The 18,213-nt window shown below is 41.6% G+C and overlaps 1 protein-coding gene across 12 annotated transcripts in view; it reads left to right on the forward strand.

The window, feature by feature from the left end:
• depdc5 (DEP domain containing 5, GATOR1 subcomplex subunit) overlaps positions 1-18,213 on the forward strand; it is a 250,444-nt gene that overhangs the window by 14,483 nt on the left and 217,748 nt on the right. For 11 of the 12 annotated variants that reach the window (XM_063031837.1, XM_063031844.1, XM_063031842.1 and 8 more), the window contains exons 5-7: positions 12,585-12,668; positions 15,332-15,381; positions 17,606-17,675. In XM_063031837.1, coding sequence (XP_062887907.1) covers positions 12,585-12,668; positions 15,332-15,381; positions 17,606-17,675 — 204 coding nt within the window. Of the gene's footprint in view, positions 1-12,580; positions 12,669-15,331; positions 15,382-17,605; positions 17,676-18,213 lie in introns of all 12 variants that reach the window. The other variant, XM_063031849.1, reaches the window with a different exon arrangement.

Consider the following 18,213-nt stretch of genomic DNA (forward strand, 5'->3'; position numbering starts at 1 on the left):
TGTGCTCCCTCTCTCTCTCTCTCTCTCTCTCTCTCTCTCTCTCGTGCTCGTGCTCTCTCTCTCTTGCTCTCTATCGCACTCTTGCTTGCTTTCTCGCGCTCTCGCTCTCTTGCGCGCGCTCTCTTGTGGTCGCTGTCCCGCTCCCTCTTGCTTTCTCTCGCTCGCTCTCAAAAAAATTGATTTCCGTGATATTGTATATAATTTGCGGGCATCAGGGAGCCACTATTCATATGCGGGAGACTCCTGGAATTTCCGGGAGAGATGGGATGTCTGTGGTAACAGGACTCTGAACACTAGGCCTCAAACTCCAGTCTTGACAATTCGTGTACCTAAAGGCTCACCAGCCCTTTGTGCCTCTTGGCCGCAGGAACTGTGATTCTGGAATCCATCGATGACCAAGGGGTGGAGAGGTGACTGCTCCTTGTCCTAGCTGATCTGTCGGCTGACAGTAGAACATGGATGTCCCATGTCTGTGTCACTGTCCTTTGAACGTGCAGCAGAGTAATGCATGTTTAAAGGACTGGCCACTGGCCTGTCTACTATTCCCTCCCCACATTCCTGTCACTAAATCCTAGCCTGACCCCTAACTCTCCTCTCTGTCCCCAAAGCCATCCCAGCGATCAAGAAAACAGCCAGTGCCTCTTCCCCAGGGCAACACTGCTCAATACAAGAGGACATGGCTTTAAGGTAAGGGTTGGGAAGTTCAAGGGGGATATTAGAGAAAGGTTTTATACTCAGAGAGTGGTTGGTGCGTGGAATGCACTGCCTGAGTTAGTGGTGGAGGCAGATACACTAGTGAAATTTAAGAGACTACTAGATAGGTATATGGAGGAATATAAGGTGGGGGGGGCGTTATATGGGAGGCAGGGTTTAAGGGTCGGCACAACATTGTGGGCTGAAGGGCCTGTACTGTGCTGTACTGTTCTATGTTCTAAGACTGAGCCACCACCTCAATGGAGACCATAACATGGCACCATCTTGTTTCTTGTGAACTATTCTCTTTTCAATCCCCAGTTTCTACAACTCAGCACACAGTGGTTAATTAACTTACCAACCTGCACTTGTTTGGAATGTGGGAGGAAACCGGAGCACCTTGGGGAAACCCACGCAGTCTCATGCAAACTCCTTGTGGACAGTGGCAGGAATTGAACACGGCTGCTTCCAGCACATCCTTGGGTGCACATTTCATGGTCTAGAACGTAGAAATCTACAGTACATTACAGGCCCTACTCTAGAAGCTGCCTAGAACTTCCCTGGCGTATAGCCCTCTATTTTTCTAAGCTCCATGTACCTATCCAAGAGACTTTTAAAAGACCCTATTGTATCCGCTTCCACCACTGCACCGGCAGTGCATTCCATGCACCCACCATTCTCTGTGTGGAAAAACTTACCCCAACATCCCCTCGGTACCTTTTTCCAACACCTTAAAACTATGCCCCTCATGTTAGCCATTTCAGCCCTGGGAAAAAGCCTCTGACAATCCACACGATCAATGCCACTCATCATCTTATACACCTCTTTCAAGTCACCTCTCATCCTCCGTCGCTCCAAGGAGCAAAGGCCAAGTAAGGCATGACTTCCAACCCAGGCAACATCCTTCCTGTGGTGAGGTGACCAGGACTGAGCACAGTAATCCAAGAGAGGTCTAACTAAGGTCATATATAGCTGTAACATTACCTCACGGCACTTGAACTCAATCCCATGGTTGATGAATGCCAACACACCATATATCTTCTTAGCAAAACTGTCAACCTGCGCAGCAGCTTTGAGTGTCTTCTGGACTCGGACCTCGAGACCCTTCTGATCTTCCCCACTGCCAAGAGTCTTACCATTAATACTGTATTCTGTCTTCACATTTGATCTTCCAAAATGAACCAGCTCACACTTATCTGGGTTGAACTCCATCTGCCACTTCTCAGCCCAGTTCTACATGTTAAATGTTGAAAGTATACTGTTGATGGCCAGTTTCTGACCTGAATGTTACTAGCCAGTTACTGGCCAATAAATGAAGGTTTATTCAAATTGGTTTATTATTGTCACATGTACCAAGATCCAGTGAAAAGCTTTCCTTGCACACTATTCATCCAGACCAAATCACTACACAGTACACTGAGTCGAACAAGGTAAAACAATGCAGAATGAAGTGTAAACGCTACAGAGAAAGAGCAGTGCGGATTATCAACCAATGCTGGATCGTAATGACGGGGATTGCGAGGTCAAGAGCCGAACTTATTGGACAAGGGGTTCTGTTCTGTTAACAATGGGGTTAAACTGTCCTTGAGCCTGGTGGCTGTGTGCTTTCAGGCAATTTTTGTATCTTCTGCCCAATAGAAGAGGGGAGAAGACAGAATGGGGTCATTGGTTATGCTGGCTGCTGTACTGAGACAGTGAGAAGTATAGACGGAGTCCATGGAGGGGAGGCTGGTTTGGTTTCTTGTTACAGAGCAGTTGCCATCCAGGCTGTTATGCATCCAAAAAGAATGCATTCTATGTTGTATTGATAAAAATTGGTAGGGCTCGATGTCAATGTGCCAAATTTCTTTATTCTCCTGAGGAAGTAGAGGCACTACTGGGCTTTCTTGGCCGTGGTCGGATCAGGACAACGTGTTGTAGCTGCGTGTAAATGTGGTCTGTTTCACTCGCTGAGGAATTGTAAATGAAACATAGAAACATAGAAAACATACAGCACAATACAGGCCCTTCGGCCCACAAAGCTGTGCCGAACATGTGCCTACCTTAGAATTACCAAGGCTTTACCCATAGCCCTCCATTATTCTAAATTCCATGTAGCCATCCAGGAATCTTTTAAAAGACCCTATCGTTTCCGCCTCCACCACCACCGCCCGCTGCCCATTCCACACACTCACCACTCTCTGCTTAAAAAAAACTTATCCCTGACATCTCCTCTGTACCTGCTTCCAAGCACTTTAAGACTATGCCCTCTTGTGCTACCCGTTTCAGCCCTGGGGAGAAGCCTCTGACTATCCACATGATCAATACCTCTCATCATCTTATACACCTCTATCAGGTCACCTCTCATCCTCCGTCACTCCAAGGAGGAAAGGCCAAGTTCACTCAACCTATTCTCATAATGCATGCTCCCCAATCCAGGCAACATGCTTGTAAATCTCCTCTGCACCCTTTCTATGGTTTCCACGTCCTTCCTGTAGTGAGGTAACCAGAATTGAGCATAGTACTCCAAGTGGGGTCTGATCAGGGTCCTATATAGCTGCAACATTACCTCTCGGCTCTTAAACTCAATCCCATGGTTGATGAAGGCCAATGCACTGTATGCCTTCTTAACCACAGAGTCAACCTGTGTAGCAGCTTTGAGTGTCCTATGGACTCGGACCCTAAGATCCCTCTGATTGTCCACACTGCCAAGAGTCTTACCATTAATGCTATATTCTGCTATCATGAAATTGAATCATCAGTGAATATTTTGATTTCTGAAGATAATTCGGTTTTACCAGGGCTCCTTGAGACCAAATACAGCTTTGATGTAATGGGCAGTTATTCTCACCTCATCCCTGAAACTTTGTTCCATGTTGAGATCAAGGCTGTGATGAGGGCTCGAGTGTAGTTGTCCTAGCAAACCCAAACTAGGATCAGTGAGCAGGTTAATGACACTTCATGGCAAGACTGATGATGCCTTCCATAACTGCAGAGCATTGATCATAGACTGACGTAGATTGACCAGATTAGATCTGTCCTGCTTCTAGTGAACAGAAACACAGATAATTTTCCTTCTTTTTAGGTGGGTGGCTGTGTTGTAACTTACTGAATGGCTTGAACAGAGGTTCAGCACGTACTCCAACACAGTTGTGATAGTGTCTAGTCCCTTTGCATGCCCTAAACTGTCGGCCAGTTCTCAAAATCTTATGAAATCTTATGAAATGAATCGAATTGACAGAATATTGGGTTCTCTTATGGGAGTGATCTTGGGAGGAATCTGAGGTGGATTATCCACTTTGGTTTTGGCTAAAGATGGATGACCATAAGATATAGGAGCAGAAGCAGGCCATTTGGCCCATTGAGTCTGGCCCGCTATTCAATCATGGGCTGATCCAATTCTTCCAGTCATTCCCACTCCCCTGCCTTCTCCCCATGCCCTTTGTGCCCTGGCTAATCAAGAGCCTATCTATCTTTGCCTTAACTGATTTGGCCTCCATTGCCTCTCATGGCAACAAGTTCCACAGATTTACTACCCTCTGTTCTAAATGGACGTCCTTCAATCCTGAAGTCGTGCCCTCTTGTCCTAGACTCCCCTACCGTGGGAGATAACTTTGCCATCTCTAATCTGTTCAGGCCTTTTAACATTCGGACTGTTTCTATGAGATCCGCCCCTAATTCTCCTGAACTCCAGGGAATACAGCCCAAGAGCTGCCAGACGCTCTTCATATAGTAACTTTCAATCTTGGAATCATTCACGGGAATCTCCTCTGAACCCTCTCCAATGTCAGTATATCCTTTCTAAAATAAGGAGCCCCAAACTGCACATAATACTCCAAGTGTGGTCTCACGAGTGCCTTACAGAGCCTCAACATCACGTCCCTGCTCTTGTATTCTATACCTTTAGAAATGAATGGCAACATTGCATTCGCCTTCTGCATCACCGACTCAACCTGGAGGTTAACCTGTAGGGTATCCTGCACAAGGACTCCCAAGTCACTTTGAATTTTGAATTCTCTCTCTATCTAAGTAATAGTCTGCCCGTTTATTTCTTCCACCAAAGTGCATGACCATTCACTTTCCAACATTGTATTTCATTTGCCACTTCTTTGCCCATTCCCTATAACTATCTAAGTCTCTCTGCAGGCTCTCTGTTTCCTCAACACAACCTGCTTCTCTACCTATCTTTGTATCATTGGCAAATGTAGCCACATCCATTAATACTATAGTCCAAATCATTGACATGCATCGTAAAAAGCAGCGGTCCTAACACCGACCCCTGTAGAACTCCACTGGTAACTGGCAGCCAGCCAGAATAGGATCCCTTTATTCCCACACTCTGTTTTCTGCTGATCAACCAATACTCCACCCATGCTAATAACTTCCCTGTAATTCCATGGGCTCTTATCTTGCTAAGCAGCCTCATGTGCGGCACCTTGTCAAAAGCCTTCTGAAAATCTAAGTACACCATATCTACTGCATATCCTTTGTCTACCCTGCTTGTAATTTCCTCAAAAAATTGCAGTAGGTTTGTCAGGCAGGACTTTCCTTTCAGGAAACCATGCTGGCTTTGGCCTATCTTATCATGTTTCTCCAGTTATTCTGTAATCTCATCTCTAACAATTGATTCCAACAACTTCCCAACCACTGATGTCAGGCTAACAGGTCTATAGTTTCCTTTCTGCTGCCTCCCACCCTTCTTAAATAGCGGAGTAACATTTGCAATTTTCCAGTCATCCGGTACAATGCCAGAGTCTATCGATTCTTGAAAGATCATTGTTAATGCCTCCACAATCTCTCCAGCTACTTCCTTCGGAACCTGAGGGTGCATTCCATCAGATCCAGGAGATTTATCAGACCATTAAGCTTCCTAAGCACCTTCTCAGTCATAATTTTTACTGCACATGCTTCACTTCCCTGACACTCTTGAATGTTTGATATACTGCAGATATCTTCCACTGTGAAGACTGATGCAAACTACGCATTCAGTTCCTCTGTCATCTCTGCATCTCTCATTACAATATTTCCAGTGTTATTTTCTATTAGTCCTATATCTACCCTTGATTCTCTTTTACCCTTTATATACCTAAAAAAGCTTTTAGTATCTTCTTTGATATTAGTCATTAGCTTCCTTTCATAATTCATCTTTTCATTCCTAATGATCTTCTTAGTTTCCTTTTGCAAGTTTTTAAAAGCTTCCCAATCCTTTGTCTTCCCACTAGCTTTGGCTTCCTTGTATGCCCTCTCTTTTGCTTTTACTTTGGCTCTGACTTCACTTGTCAGCCATGATAGTGTCCTTCTTCCATTCAAAAATTTCTTCTTATTTGGAATATATCTGTCCTTCACTTCCCTCAATTTTTGCAGAAACTCCAACCATTGCTGCTCTGCTGTCGCTCCTGCTAGTGTCTCTTTCCAGTCAACTTTGGCCAGTTTCCCTTCTAATGCCATTGTGATTTCCTTTATTCTACTGGAATACTGACACATTGAATTTTAGTTTCTCCTTCTCAAACTTCAAAGTGAACTAGATCACTGTTCCTTAAGGGTTCCTTAACGTTAAGCCCTCTTATCACCTCCGGATCATAGAACAACACCCAATCTAGTACAGCCGATCCCCTAGTGGGCTCAATAACACGCTGTTATAAAAAGTCATCCCTTAGACATTCTACAAATTCTCTCTCTTGAGGTCCAGTACTGCCCTGGTTTTCCCAGTCCACTTTCATAATAAAATCCCTTAACTATTATCATGACATTGCCCTTCTTTTCTTTCTTTTTCAATCTTTTTATTAGTTTCAACATCATACACATTACAAAAAAATAAGTACAGAGTGATTGGGATTGTATTAATTATTAATAATTATATTATAGAAGTATACAGTCAAGTAACACATAGCTAGTAAACCTCCCAAAATCTCACCAATTAACAATAAAATATATAAAGGTATACATAAGATACAAAATACCGTAAAAAAAACAGAAAAAGAAAAAAAATATATCCCCTTTTTTAAAAAAAAACTAATCTACCCAAACTAAAAGAAAACTAAAGAAAAGGAAAGGGCTATTATGATACCTCAGATAGAATCAATAGAGTCACTTCCACTCCTCTCCCCACATATTAAAATCACAAAATAGATTTGGCAAGGGTCAAATTATATCATGTGGAAATGTTGAATAAATGGTCTCCAAGTCTCATCAAATTTAATAAATGGGTCATAAATGACACTTATAATTTTTTCTAGATTTAAACAAGATATAGTTTGAGAAAACCAATGAAATGTAGTTGGAGGATTAATCTCTTTCCAATTCAATAGTATAGATCTTTTAGCCATTACAGCAACAAAAGCAATCATCCGACAAGCTGAAGAGGTCAAATGATGATAGCAGTAATAGGATGAAGTTGTAAATCAATATTCAAGACAGTTGAAATAATATCAAAAATATCGTCCCAATATTTCTTCAGTAAAGGACAAGACCAAAACATATGAGTTAATGAGGCTATTTCAGAATGACATCTATCACATACAGTAGGGGTCGCCAATCTGTCAATCGCGATCGACTGATCGATCTTTGAGACTTTCCCAGTTGATCCCGAAAAAAAAGAAAAATAAATGCACAAATACTGTTGTAATGTGAGCTTTATAAAAATAAGTAATACTAATTAGGATAATGGTAATATAGCAATATTTTCACTATTGAAAACTATTTGTAGAGAGATTGTCTCTGGGTTGCGGGGTTCTTCTTTCTGCATGTGTGTGTAGCTCCCCCGCCATGCAGCGCATTTTCAGCGTAGCTTGTGCTGCATCAAAGTGACCAATTAGAATAGATAAGAGTACAGACTGTCGCAAACATCAATATACGGCACTCACTCGTGATATCCTGCAAGGTAGCTAGCTAGCATGGCGGAGGCTCCACGAAAGAAGGCGAAAATGTACAACTTCCATCCAGAATGGGAAGAGGAATTTCTATTTACCTTGGTGAAAGACAAGTGTGTATGTATGTTGTGCCACCAAACACAAGCACTGTCTAAAAGTGGGAATCTGGAGCGGCACCACAACACCAACCACCAGGAATTTAAAGACACCTACTCCCCAAACAGCGCAATTCATGCCAGGAAAGTTGAGGAGCTGAAATCGGGGTTGAAGGCCCAGCAATCGTTTTTCACAAAACATGCTGCTCAAAATAAGGCTGTTATTGAAGCATCACTTCGTGTAAGTCACCTTTTGGCTAAACACAAGAAGCCTTTTACAGTTGGCGATTTATTCAAGGAAACAATGGTCATTACTGCAGAGACTGTTTTTAATGACTTTAAAAGCAAAAACGACATCAACCCGCAATATGTAATACACCGCTTGGCCCTGCAACAGTGACAAAGAGGGTGGAGTCACTGTCAGAGGACGTGGATCGACAAGTGTTAAAGGACTTGTCACTCTGTGAATATTTTTCACTGCGGTTCGATGAATCCCTGGATGTAATGCAAACAGCTCAGCTTGTTGTATTTGTCAGAATGGCTTTCCAGGATTTTACAACAAAGGAGGACTTCCTCACTCTTTTGCAATTAAAGGAGAGAACGAGAGGTGAGGATATTTACAATGAGTTTAAAAAATATATCCGTGAAAATGACAACCCCATTCATAAACTGGTGGCAATCACTACTGATGTGGCTCCAGCAATGCGCAGTGTGCGCGTTGGTTTTATAGCACTGTGCTGTAATGACCCCGATTTTACCAGCTTCCTAGATTATCACTGTGTGATTCATCAGCAGGCCTTGGCTGGGAAGGTCGTGGACTTTTCTCATGTAATGACACTGGTGGTCAAACTGATAAACTTGATTCGAGCAAAAGCGCTTCAGCACCGCTTATTCAAGGCGTTATTGGATGAGCTCGATGCTGCTTACGGAGAAATAATTCTTCATGCTGATGTTCGGTGGTTGAGTTGCGGGAAAGGGCTGCAACGATTTCTTGACCTGCTGCCTGAGATAAAGACTTTCTTGTCAACAAGAAACGAGGAGCACGGGGAGCTACTGGATTTAGATGATGTGTGGCTACTGGATTTAGCGTTTCTGACAGACATTATGGCTAAATTAAACGCACTTAATAACGAGCTCATGGGAAAAGACCTAACCCACATGATAAGCACAGTAAATGCGTTTAAGGCCAAGCTCGGTGTTTGGATTTCAAATTTAAAGAAAGAGAGGCTGACACACTTTCCCAACTTGGAAAAAATGCAGCCATCACGGAAGAAAATGCTTTTTGCCCTGAGCAGTACTGTGCTCACTTAGACAAACTGGCAATAGAGTTCGATCGGCGTTTTGGGGAGTTAAACATCATGCAAGATATTGTTGCATTTATTTCAAACCCATTTCTGCCGATCGATATAGAATAGATAGCAGCCAAACTCCAGCAAGTATTTGGTGTGCCAAGTGATTCTGAAATGGAAATAATTGATTTGCAAAATGACATCAAGCTTAAAGCAAGATCAGGGGACGGTGACATTTGGGGGCTTGTCAGCAGGGAGAAGTTTCCTTATCTCACTGCATGTGCACTAAAAGTCAGTGCCTACTTTGGGTCAACTTATCTGTGTGAAATTGCATTTTCACAGATGAAAATTATTAAATCTAAGTGCAAGAGCTCTCTTACTGACAGACACCTCACAGACAGTCTCAGACTGGCTGTCTGTAGTTATTTTTCAGGGAACTAGCAGAAAGTATTCAGCCCCAGTCATCACACTGAGTGCAACAGTCAATTTTTATTCATTTATTTTTCATGTTGAAATAAAACTAAATAATGAAACTTAGAATTAAAGGTGTGAAGTATTGTAATATTCTTAAAGAAAGACAGCTATGGCCTGTTTGATATGCCAGTTACAGTGTTTTCTTGTTTGAACTAAATTTGAAAGTTTGACAAAAGTATTTTGTGTAATTCAAATACATTTAGCCCAAATAAAAGGCCTCAAATTGGAAGTACAATCTGAGCTGTGTTTTCTTTGAACGATTTAGTAGGTAATCTTGCCTTTCACTGAGGTCGAGGTAGGTGATCTTGAGCTTAAAAAGGTTGGTGACCACTAACATACAGGGTTTATATGAGACTAATAATGAGCTAATTTATCTTTAGACATATGAGCCCAATGTAAATAGAGGAAGAGTTAACTGGTTGGAAAATTTTTTGCCATTTCTCAGTAGGTAAAGTAAGCTTAAGTTCCCTTTCCCAGTCATTCTTAATTGTATTGGAAACATCTGGATTTATTTTCCTTATCATATTATAAATAATTGCTATTGAACCTTTCTGAAAAAGGTTTAAATCCAAAATTTTTTCCATTATATCAGTAGAATATTAAATCGGAAAGGTTGTTTAAAAAGATTCTAATCTGTAAATATCTAAAAAATATGATCTAGGTAAATTATATTTATCAGATAATTGTTCAAAAGACATAAAACAATTACCTAAAAATAAATCAGAAAAAGTATTATACCTTTTGTTTTCCAGACCAGATATGCTTGATCCAAAAATGAAGGATGAAAGAGAAAGTTAGATGTAATAGGGCTTGCTAAAATAAATTGATTCAATCCAAAAAATTTTTGGAACTGAAGCCATATTCGAAGAGTATATTTAACTGTTGGGTTATCCATAACACCGTAACACAAAGGAGCAGAAGTCGGCCATTCAGCCCATTTGTTTGTCCAATTTAGAAAAGTCAAAAGGAAGTGGGGTTCCTAGAATAGAACCCAATGAAAGTCCTGAAACCGAATTACATTCAAGATGAACCCATTGTGGACTTAAAACTGTGTCCCAATTCCATGTCCAAAATTTTAAATAACGAATATTAATCGCCCAATAGTAGAATCTAAAGTTTGGCAATGCTAAGCCACCCTCCTTTTTGGGCTTTTGTAAGTATCTTTTACCCAGTCTAGATTTTTATTCTGTCATATGTATGAGGACATTTTTGAATCCACATTATCAAAAAAAGATTTTGTAATAAAAATTGGCAGTGCTTGAAATAAATATGGAAACTTCGGTAAAATAATCATCTTAACAGCGTTGATCCGACCAATTAATGACAAAAACATTGGTGACCATTTAGTAATCAAACCTTTAATCTGATCAAGTAAGGGTATAAAATTAACCTTTAATAAATCCTTATGCTTCTTAGTAATTTTAACTCCTAAACGGGTAAATTGATCAGTAACTAATCTAAATGGTAAACCTTTATAGTTTAGAACCATCATATTTAACGGAAAAAGTTCACTCTTATTAAGATTCAGTTTGTAACCAGAAAATTTACTAAACTTATCCAACAAGGATGAAGTTGCAGGAAAGGATTTTTCTGGGTCAGAAATATATAATATTAAATCATCTGCATATAATGATAACTTGTGTATCTCTTTCCCACGAGTAATACCAGAAATATTTGGTGAATCTCGAATAGCAATTGCTAAAGGTTCTAAAGCAATATCAAATAATAAAAGACTTAAAGGACAACCCTGCCTAATGCCACGAAATAATCGAAAAAAGGGAGATCTTTGATTATTAGTCAAAACCGAAGCTAAGGGAGTATGATATATCAGTTTAATCCAGGATATAAACATCGGGCTAAAATTAAACTTCTCAAGTGTGGTAAATAAATATGGCCATTCAACTCTGTCAAAAGCTTTCTCAGTATCTAATGAAATAACACATTCTGGAGTTCTCAGTGAGGGAGTATAAATAATATTTATTAATCTCCTAATATTAAAAGATGAATAACGATTTTTAATAAATCCAGTTTGATCTGCAGAAATAATTTGAGGTAAGACCTTTTCTAACCTAGATACTAATATTTTAGAAAAAGTTTTTGAATCAACATTCAATAAGAATATCGGTCTATATGATGCACATTCAGTCGGATCCTTTTTTTTAAATTAAGGAAATAGAGGCTCCATAAAATGATTGTGGTAGTTTACCTATAATAATTGCATCTCTAAAAACTCTGCACAGCCCTTCTGACATGCCTTTTCCATCTCCTGCTATAATTTGTAATCCACATCCCGGCTGCTGTTTGGAGGCCTGTATACAACTGCCATTAGGGTTATCTTACCCTTGCCCTTTCTTAACTCAACCCTTAGAGACTCTACACCTTCCGAACTGTCATCCCTTTCTGATGATTTAATATTATTTCTGAAACACAGGGCAAGACCACTCCCTCTGCCTACTAACCTAGCTTTTTGATACATTGTATATTCTTGGACGTTCAACTCCCAACGGCAGCTATCCTTTAGCCAAGTTTTAGAGATGGCCACAACGTCATACTTGTCAATCTGTAGCTGAATTTCAAGATCGTCCATTTTATTTCCTGTGCTGTGTGCATTCAAATATAACACTTTCAGTCCAGTATTTGTTGCTTTCTGTTTTAACTGCACCATGCCTCGATTGCCCTGTAACTCATACTGGCTGTGATGATGCCTCACATCGTGCCTGTCCTTTCTATCGTCTCTGTTGCTCACTATCTTTGATTTATTTCTGTTTTCCCCTTCCTCAGTCCTGTCACTCCAGTTCCCATCCCCCTGCCAAATTAGTTTAAACTTTCCCTAACAGCTCTATGAAACCTACCTGCTAGAATATTGGACCCCTTTGGGTTCAGGTGTAACCCATCTTTTTGTAATTGCTTTAGCCTCGTCTTTGGCACCAAGATATTTGGCTCTCTATTGTGTAGTTTACTGATGGTACTGCGGCCAGCACCACTCAGTAGCTGTTTCATTATCCAAACCATTCCCAGCCAGATGTAGCAGAACAGCAGAGTTTTCATCTCATCTATAGGTTGTCGGGTTGATTATTCCTGTCTTTTGCACTGATGTAATTTGCTGAACTTTTACAAAGTGTGTCTGCTTGGATTTGCCCTTTCTGTTAATATTTCCCTGTGTTTTTTCTCCGAACATTTAACAGGACATCACCCTTGATTTGGTGGAGCTGACCTTCAAGGACCAGTACATTGGGCGCAGCGACATGTGGCGGCTGAAGAAAAACCTGGTGAGTTGTGGGAAATTTGAAATTCAGTGGAGTGTAATGAGCACCCTTTCCGAACAATCGAAGCTTTATCGAGGCCACTCAAGCCCCTGGAATTTCAGCTGTCATTCAGTTCGTTCCTGCTGTTGTGTATTTTATCAGCTTTGGTCGCATAGTCTTTGGTATCTGCACCTAATAGCTCTGGGATGTCCAGCTGATTTCCTCCAGCCTCATCATTTCTTTGGGGGAGTGATTCCAGGTTTCCGGGGTTTGGCTGCAGGACTCGGTGTGATCGTTCCATCCCCTTGTTTTGCTGATCTCTCTGCTTCACGGAGCTCAGCTTCCATGTGTTTGGATGGTTCTGAGGGTGAAGGTCTCTGTAGATGTATTGGAGGTGGTAGTGACGGAATACTCTTTGCTGGATGATCTGTGTTAGAAAACGAAGTGTGAATTGGAAGGAGACCCCCCATGGCCACTTCCTCAAACTGTTATTGTCCTGTTTCAGTAACTGTTGCCTGTAAGAGACCAGTGAGATACAGTTATTATTCAGTCTGAACTCTGTGCACTGAGGATTTCAATTCATTGGATTGTGGTATTGGTTTGAGAGCACAACAGTGAGAGACATCCAGCTGGGATTGTAAATTAGATTCAAGATCAAGGTTCGTTTATTTCTCACGTGTACATTAAAACACCCAGTAAAATCTGTTGTTTGCGCTAACAACTAACACACCTGAGGGTGTGCCGGGGGCAGTCCGCAGGTGTCGCCAAACATTATGGCGCCAACATAGCATACCCATGATGCTCAGTAGGACAACACAGAACATGAAGCGAGAAAAGAATAATAGTACTCATTGCTCCCTCCCACCCATACATATACAGTCCTCTAAATCCAAAATGGCCAAAATGATGTTCCTTGAGTGAATTCATGGGGCTCTGGGTGTTGGGGCCAATACCACAATGTGTTTAGTGTTGAGGTTTGGTTGTTTGTACTTAACAACACAGCACTGCGCAAATACAGTGTGGCCACTTAATTAGCTGCCTCCTGTACCTAATAAAGTGGCCACTGAGTGTGCTTCTGCTACTGTAGCCTACCCACTTCAAGGTTTGACATATGTGCGTTCAGGAACGCTCTTCTGCACACCACTGTCATAACGCGTGTTATTTGAGTTACTGTCACCTTCCTGAAGGCTTGATCCAGTCTCGCCATTCTCCTCTGACCTCTCTCATTAACAAGGCATTTTTGTTTTTTGTTTCTCACACCATTCTCCATAAGCTCTAAACAGTGTGGCACCATGGTAACATAGTACAATGCTATTACAGTTTGGGGTCTCAGAGTTTGGAGTTCAATCCCGGCATCCTCTAAAGAGTCTTTACGTCCTCCCCATGGAATGCATGGGTTTTCCTCGGTGCTGCAGTTTCCACCCACAGTCCAAAAACATGCCAGTCAGTAGATTAATTGGTCATTGTACATTATGTAATTAGGATAGGATTAAATCTGGGTTTGTGGGGATTTCCTGAGTGGCCTGGTTTGAAGAATCTATTCCATGCTATATCTCAAAATAGATAAAAATAAAATCCCAGTAGATCAGCGGTTTCTGAGATGCTCAAATTACCCAGATTGGCACCAATGATCATTCCACGGTCAGAGTTACCTGGATCACATTTCTGCCCATTCTGATGTTTGGTAACCTCTTGCAATACATACAAAATGTTGAAGGGAATTCAGTAAGCTAGGCAGCATCTATGGAAAAGAATAAACAGTTGATGTTTGGGGCCAAGACTCTGCCTCAGAACTGGAAAAAATGATGAGAAGTCAGAGTAAGCCGGTTGGGAGAGGCGAGGAAGAAATACAAGGTAGTAGGTGATGGGTCTAATTGGAGCAGGTAGAAAGCCATGGAAGAAAGGGAAGCGGGAGGAACACTAGAGGGAGGTGATGGGCAGATAAGGTGAGAGAGGGAAATGGGAATGGTGAAAAAGAGTGGGTGGGCATTACCAGAAGTTTGAGAAATCGATTTTCATGCCTTCATCGATTTCTTGAACTTCTGGTAATGAGCTGCCCCCGCACCATTCCTTTTTCCTTCTCACTTTATTTCCTTACCTGCCGATCACCTCCCTCTGGTGCTCCTCCCCCTTCCCTTTCTTCCATGACCTTGTGTCCTCTCCAATTAGATTGTCCCTTCTCCAGCCCTTTATCTCTTTCACCAATCAACTTCCCAGCTCTTCACTTCACCCCTCCCCCTCTCCCGGTTTCACCTATCACCTACTACCTTGCATTTCTTCCTCCTCTTCCACCACCTTCTTACTCTGATTTCTCATCTTTTTTTCTCCAGTTATGATGAAGGGTCTCAGCCTGAAATGTCAACTGTTTACACTTTTCCATAGATGATGCCTGGCCTGCTGAGTTCCTCCAGCATTTTTTTTGTGTGTATTGCTTGGATTTTCCAACATCTACAGATTTTTCTCTTGTTTGTAACTGAACCTCTTGACCATGTCTCTATGCTTTTATGCATTAAGTTGCTGCCACATGATTAACTGATTAGATATTAGCATTAACGAGCAGGTGTACCTAATAAAGTGGCCCTGGGTGAATGCCTAGATATTTGCGATACATTTAAGTGCATGAGGTAATTATTTATGAAGTGGAACAATTGTGACTGCTCATTGAAAACCCTGTCCATTTCTTCTAGGTTAATACCTGTGCTTACATTACACAGAAAGTGGAATTTGCTGGAATAAGGTCAGATTTGAAGCTTTATTTACATCAGCTCTCCTATATGCACCCATGATTATTTGGCTTCAAGTTTTTCTGTATTATGCTTTAAATTGTCTGTTATTTTGTCCAATAAGTTTATCTCTCCTTTTCTGCACATCTTACCCATGGCAAAAAAAGAACAATATTTCGAATGTCTGGTGTGTCTTTGAGCAATGAGGGTAGGTGGTCTTGGTGCTCACTAGTCCTGGTGCATCTCCTCCCTGCCAACTCATAGTAACATCGTTCAAGGAAAGGGGACAGGGAGGGAAACTACAACCTCTTGAAATCACCAGTGAAGCTTCAGTCCTTGGTCTTTGTGCAGGGTGCAGTTCCTCTTACATACACCTCATACCCCTGGGTACTCTGCTTGTTTCCCTTCATCTACCTACTCCATCTGCCTATCACTGATGCCCTCCTCCCACTGGGTCCCCTCCCCCTACTGTTCCCATCTGCCACCCCACCTCCATGTCCAACCCTCCTCTCATTACATTCCATTAGCCTCTTGAACAAAGCAGAATATCTACACTCATCTATTGAGATGTTCCCACAACCAATGATCTCACTTTAAGGGACTTGTTGTCTTGTTATTTATTGCTGTTTATATATATATTTGCATTTGCAGTTTGTTGTCTTCAATGCTCTTGCTTTTTCACTTTTTACAGTTCTATAGATTTGCTGAGTATATCTCCAGGAAAAATAATGTCAGGAATGTCATGTGGTGACATGTATATACTCTGATACTTTGAACTGCCATTTGCAGTTCTTTGTTGCCTCCACCTGTCACCTCCCAGCCTCTGTCACTATATCTTCCGTTCCTCCATCTGCCATCACCTCTCCTCACCTGGATCCACCCATCACCTGCTAGTTTTTGCTCCACCTCTACACTGTCCATCTGATCTTTCAGTCCAGGTGAAGGGTCTTGACCCAGAACGTCGATTGTCTGTTTCCCTCTGCGGATGCTGGCTGAGCTGCTGAGTGTCTTCCACAGTTAGTCTGTGGCTGCAGTTCTGATTTCCTTAACTGAGGGCAAGAATGAAGGCCTTCAGTTCATGCTGAAGCTGAGCTTGCTCTGATGGAAGAGCAGCTTATGGAGAGATTGAAAATTATGAAGGCTTTTCTTAACGTAAATAAAACAAAGCCAGATTAGTTGTTACGTAATTGGTTCAAATTTCAGAATCAGGTTTATTGTCATTGACATGTCATGAAATTTGTTTTGTGTCAGCAGTATGGTGTCATAAAATATCCTGCGCTAATAAGAAACATACAAAAAATTAAACAAGCAGGGCCAGAAGATAGCAAACACAGTAAGGTAGTGCACATGGGTTCACTGACCATTTGGAAGTCTGATGGAGGAGGGGAAGAAGCTGTTCCTAAGACGTTACATGTGTGTCTTTAGCCTCCGAATAGCAGTAATGAGAAGAGGGTATGCCCTGGGTCGTGGCAGTGCTTGATAATGGATGTCGCCTTGACGCGTCACTGTTTTGAAGATGTCCTTAGTGGTGGAGAGGCTAGTGTCCATGATGGAGCTGGATTTGTAGAGGAACTGGAAGATTGGAAGGGTTTTATTTATGTACCAAATGGTTGACCTTGAGTTTCACCAAGCATCTGGCTGCCTGCACTTTCTGTTCAGGTGCCCAACGAACAACTGCTCCCTTGAGCTATCCCCAGACGTGAGCTTCATTTGGAAACTAACAGTGATGCTCAGATGGCCTTGCCATCGTATGAAAAAGCCCCACCCAAAGAACATAATTGGCAGCTGGGTCACCCCCCCCTCCCCCAGCTGAGGCAGTTCTCAATCTTGTGATTGAAAAAATGACTCAATTGACAAATACTCAATATATATTAAATTAAATATATGATTACATGTTTCAGATTTTTAAGCAAACAAAAATGTAAAATGAATACAAGGAATATTTAAACTAAATTGGGGAAAATAGTCTTTGATACTGAACTTTCTCCCTTGCTGATATTCTGCTCCATTTCACTGAATGGGCTTGCTGTTTGAGTGTAAGGTGTAACTGGGCAGAGGTGCTGAGAAACTCTGGATGCCTGTAGAATGATTATGTCTGAGAAAGTTCAGTACCCTGTGAACCCTTATCTGGATCCTGGCAGAGGACACACATTGTTTCTTTTGTACTTGTTGAGAATTCTTCAGTGATTACTATGATACTAATATTCCTAGCTAATCCTGGTTATTTTGCTCCTCTAGGGCACAAGCAAGTGAACTTTGGGTTAAGGGTGAAAAAGTCACGTGTGGATACATTGGTGAAGATACAAGGGTAAGAATTGATCTGTGACCCTGGTGCATGATCTTTCCAGTGAGCTGAAATTCGGTTGTGGCAGTTCCTGCCACCGTGTTCATCATTACTGGGATCAGGCCATGGAAACTTTTATCCACCCCTAATTAGTCTGATGTGGGACTGCTGCCTTGTATTGTTGTGAGATGCTTGGTACCAGTGACTGGCTTGCTGGCCTGTGTGACTCAAGAGGCAGTTAAGAGTGAAGATATAGAGATTAATTTTATTTGTCTTAAATACTTTGAAACATACTGTAAAATGTGTCGTTTGCGTCAAATCAAATCAGCAAGTACTTTGCTGGGCAACCCGCAAGTGTCACCACATTTTTGGTGCCAATATAACATGCCCACGACTCACTAACCCTAACCTGTATATCTTCAGGATGTTAGAGGAAATCTGAGTGGTCACGGGGGTAATGTACAAACTCCTTGTATAGTAATTTTTTTACAGTTCAGGCATTAAACCCTGACCATACAGCTAGCTGCAGTACAGCATAGAGCTAACTGATATAGGACCGCGC

This window comes from Mobula hypostoma, chromosome 23 (assembly GCF_963921235.1).
Source record: "Mobula hypostoma chromosome 23, sMobHyp1.1, whole genome shotgun sequence".
NCBI lineage: Eukaryota > Metazoa > Chordata > Chondrichthyes > Myliobatiformes > Myliobatidae > Mobula > Mobula hypostoma.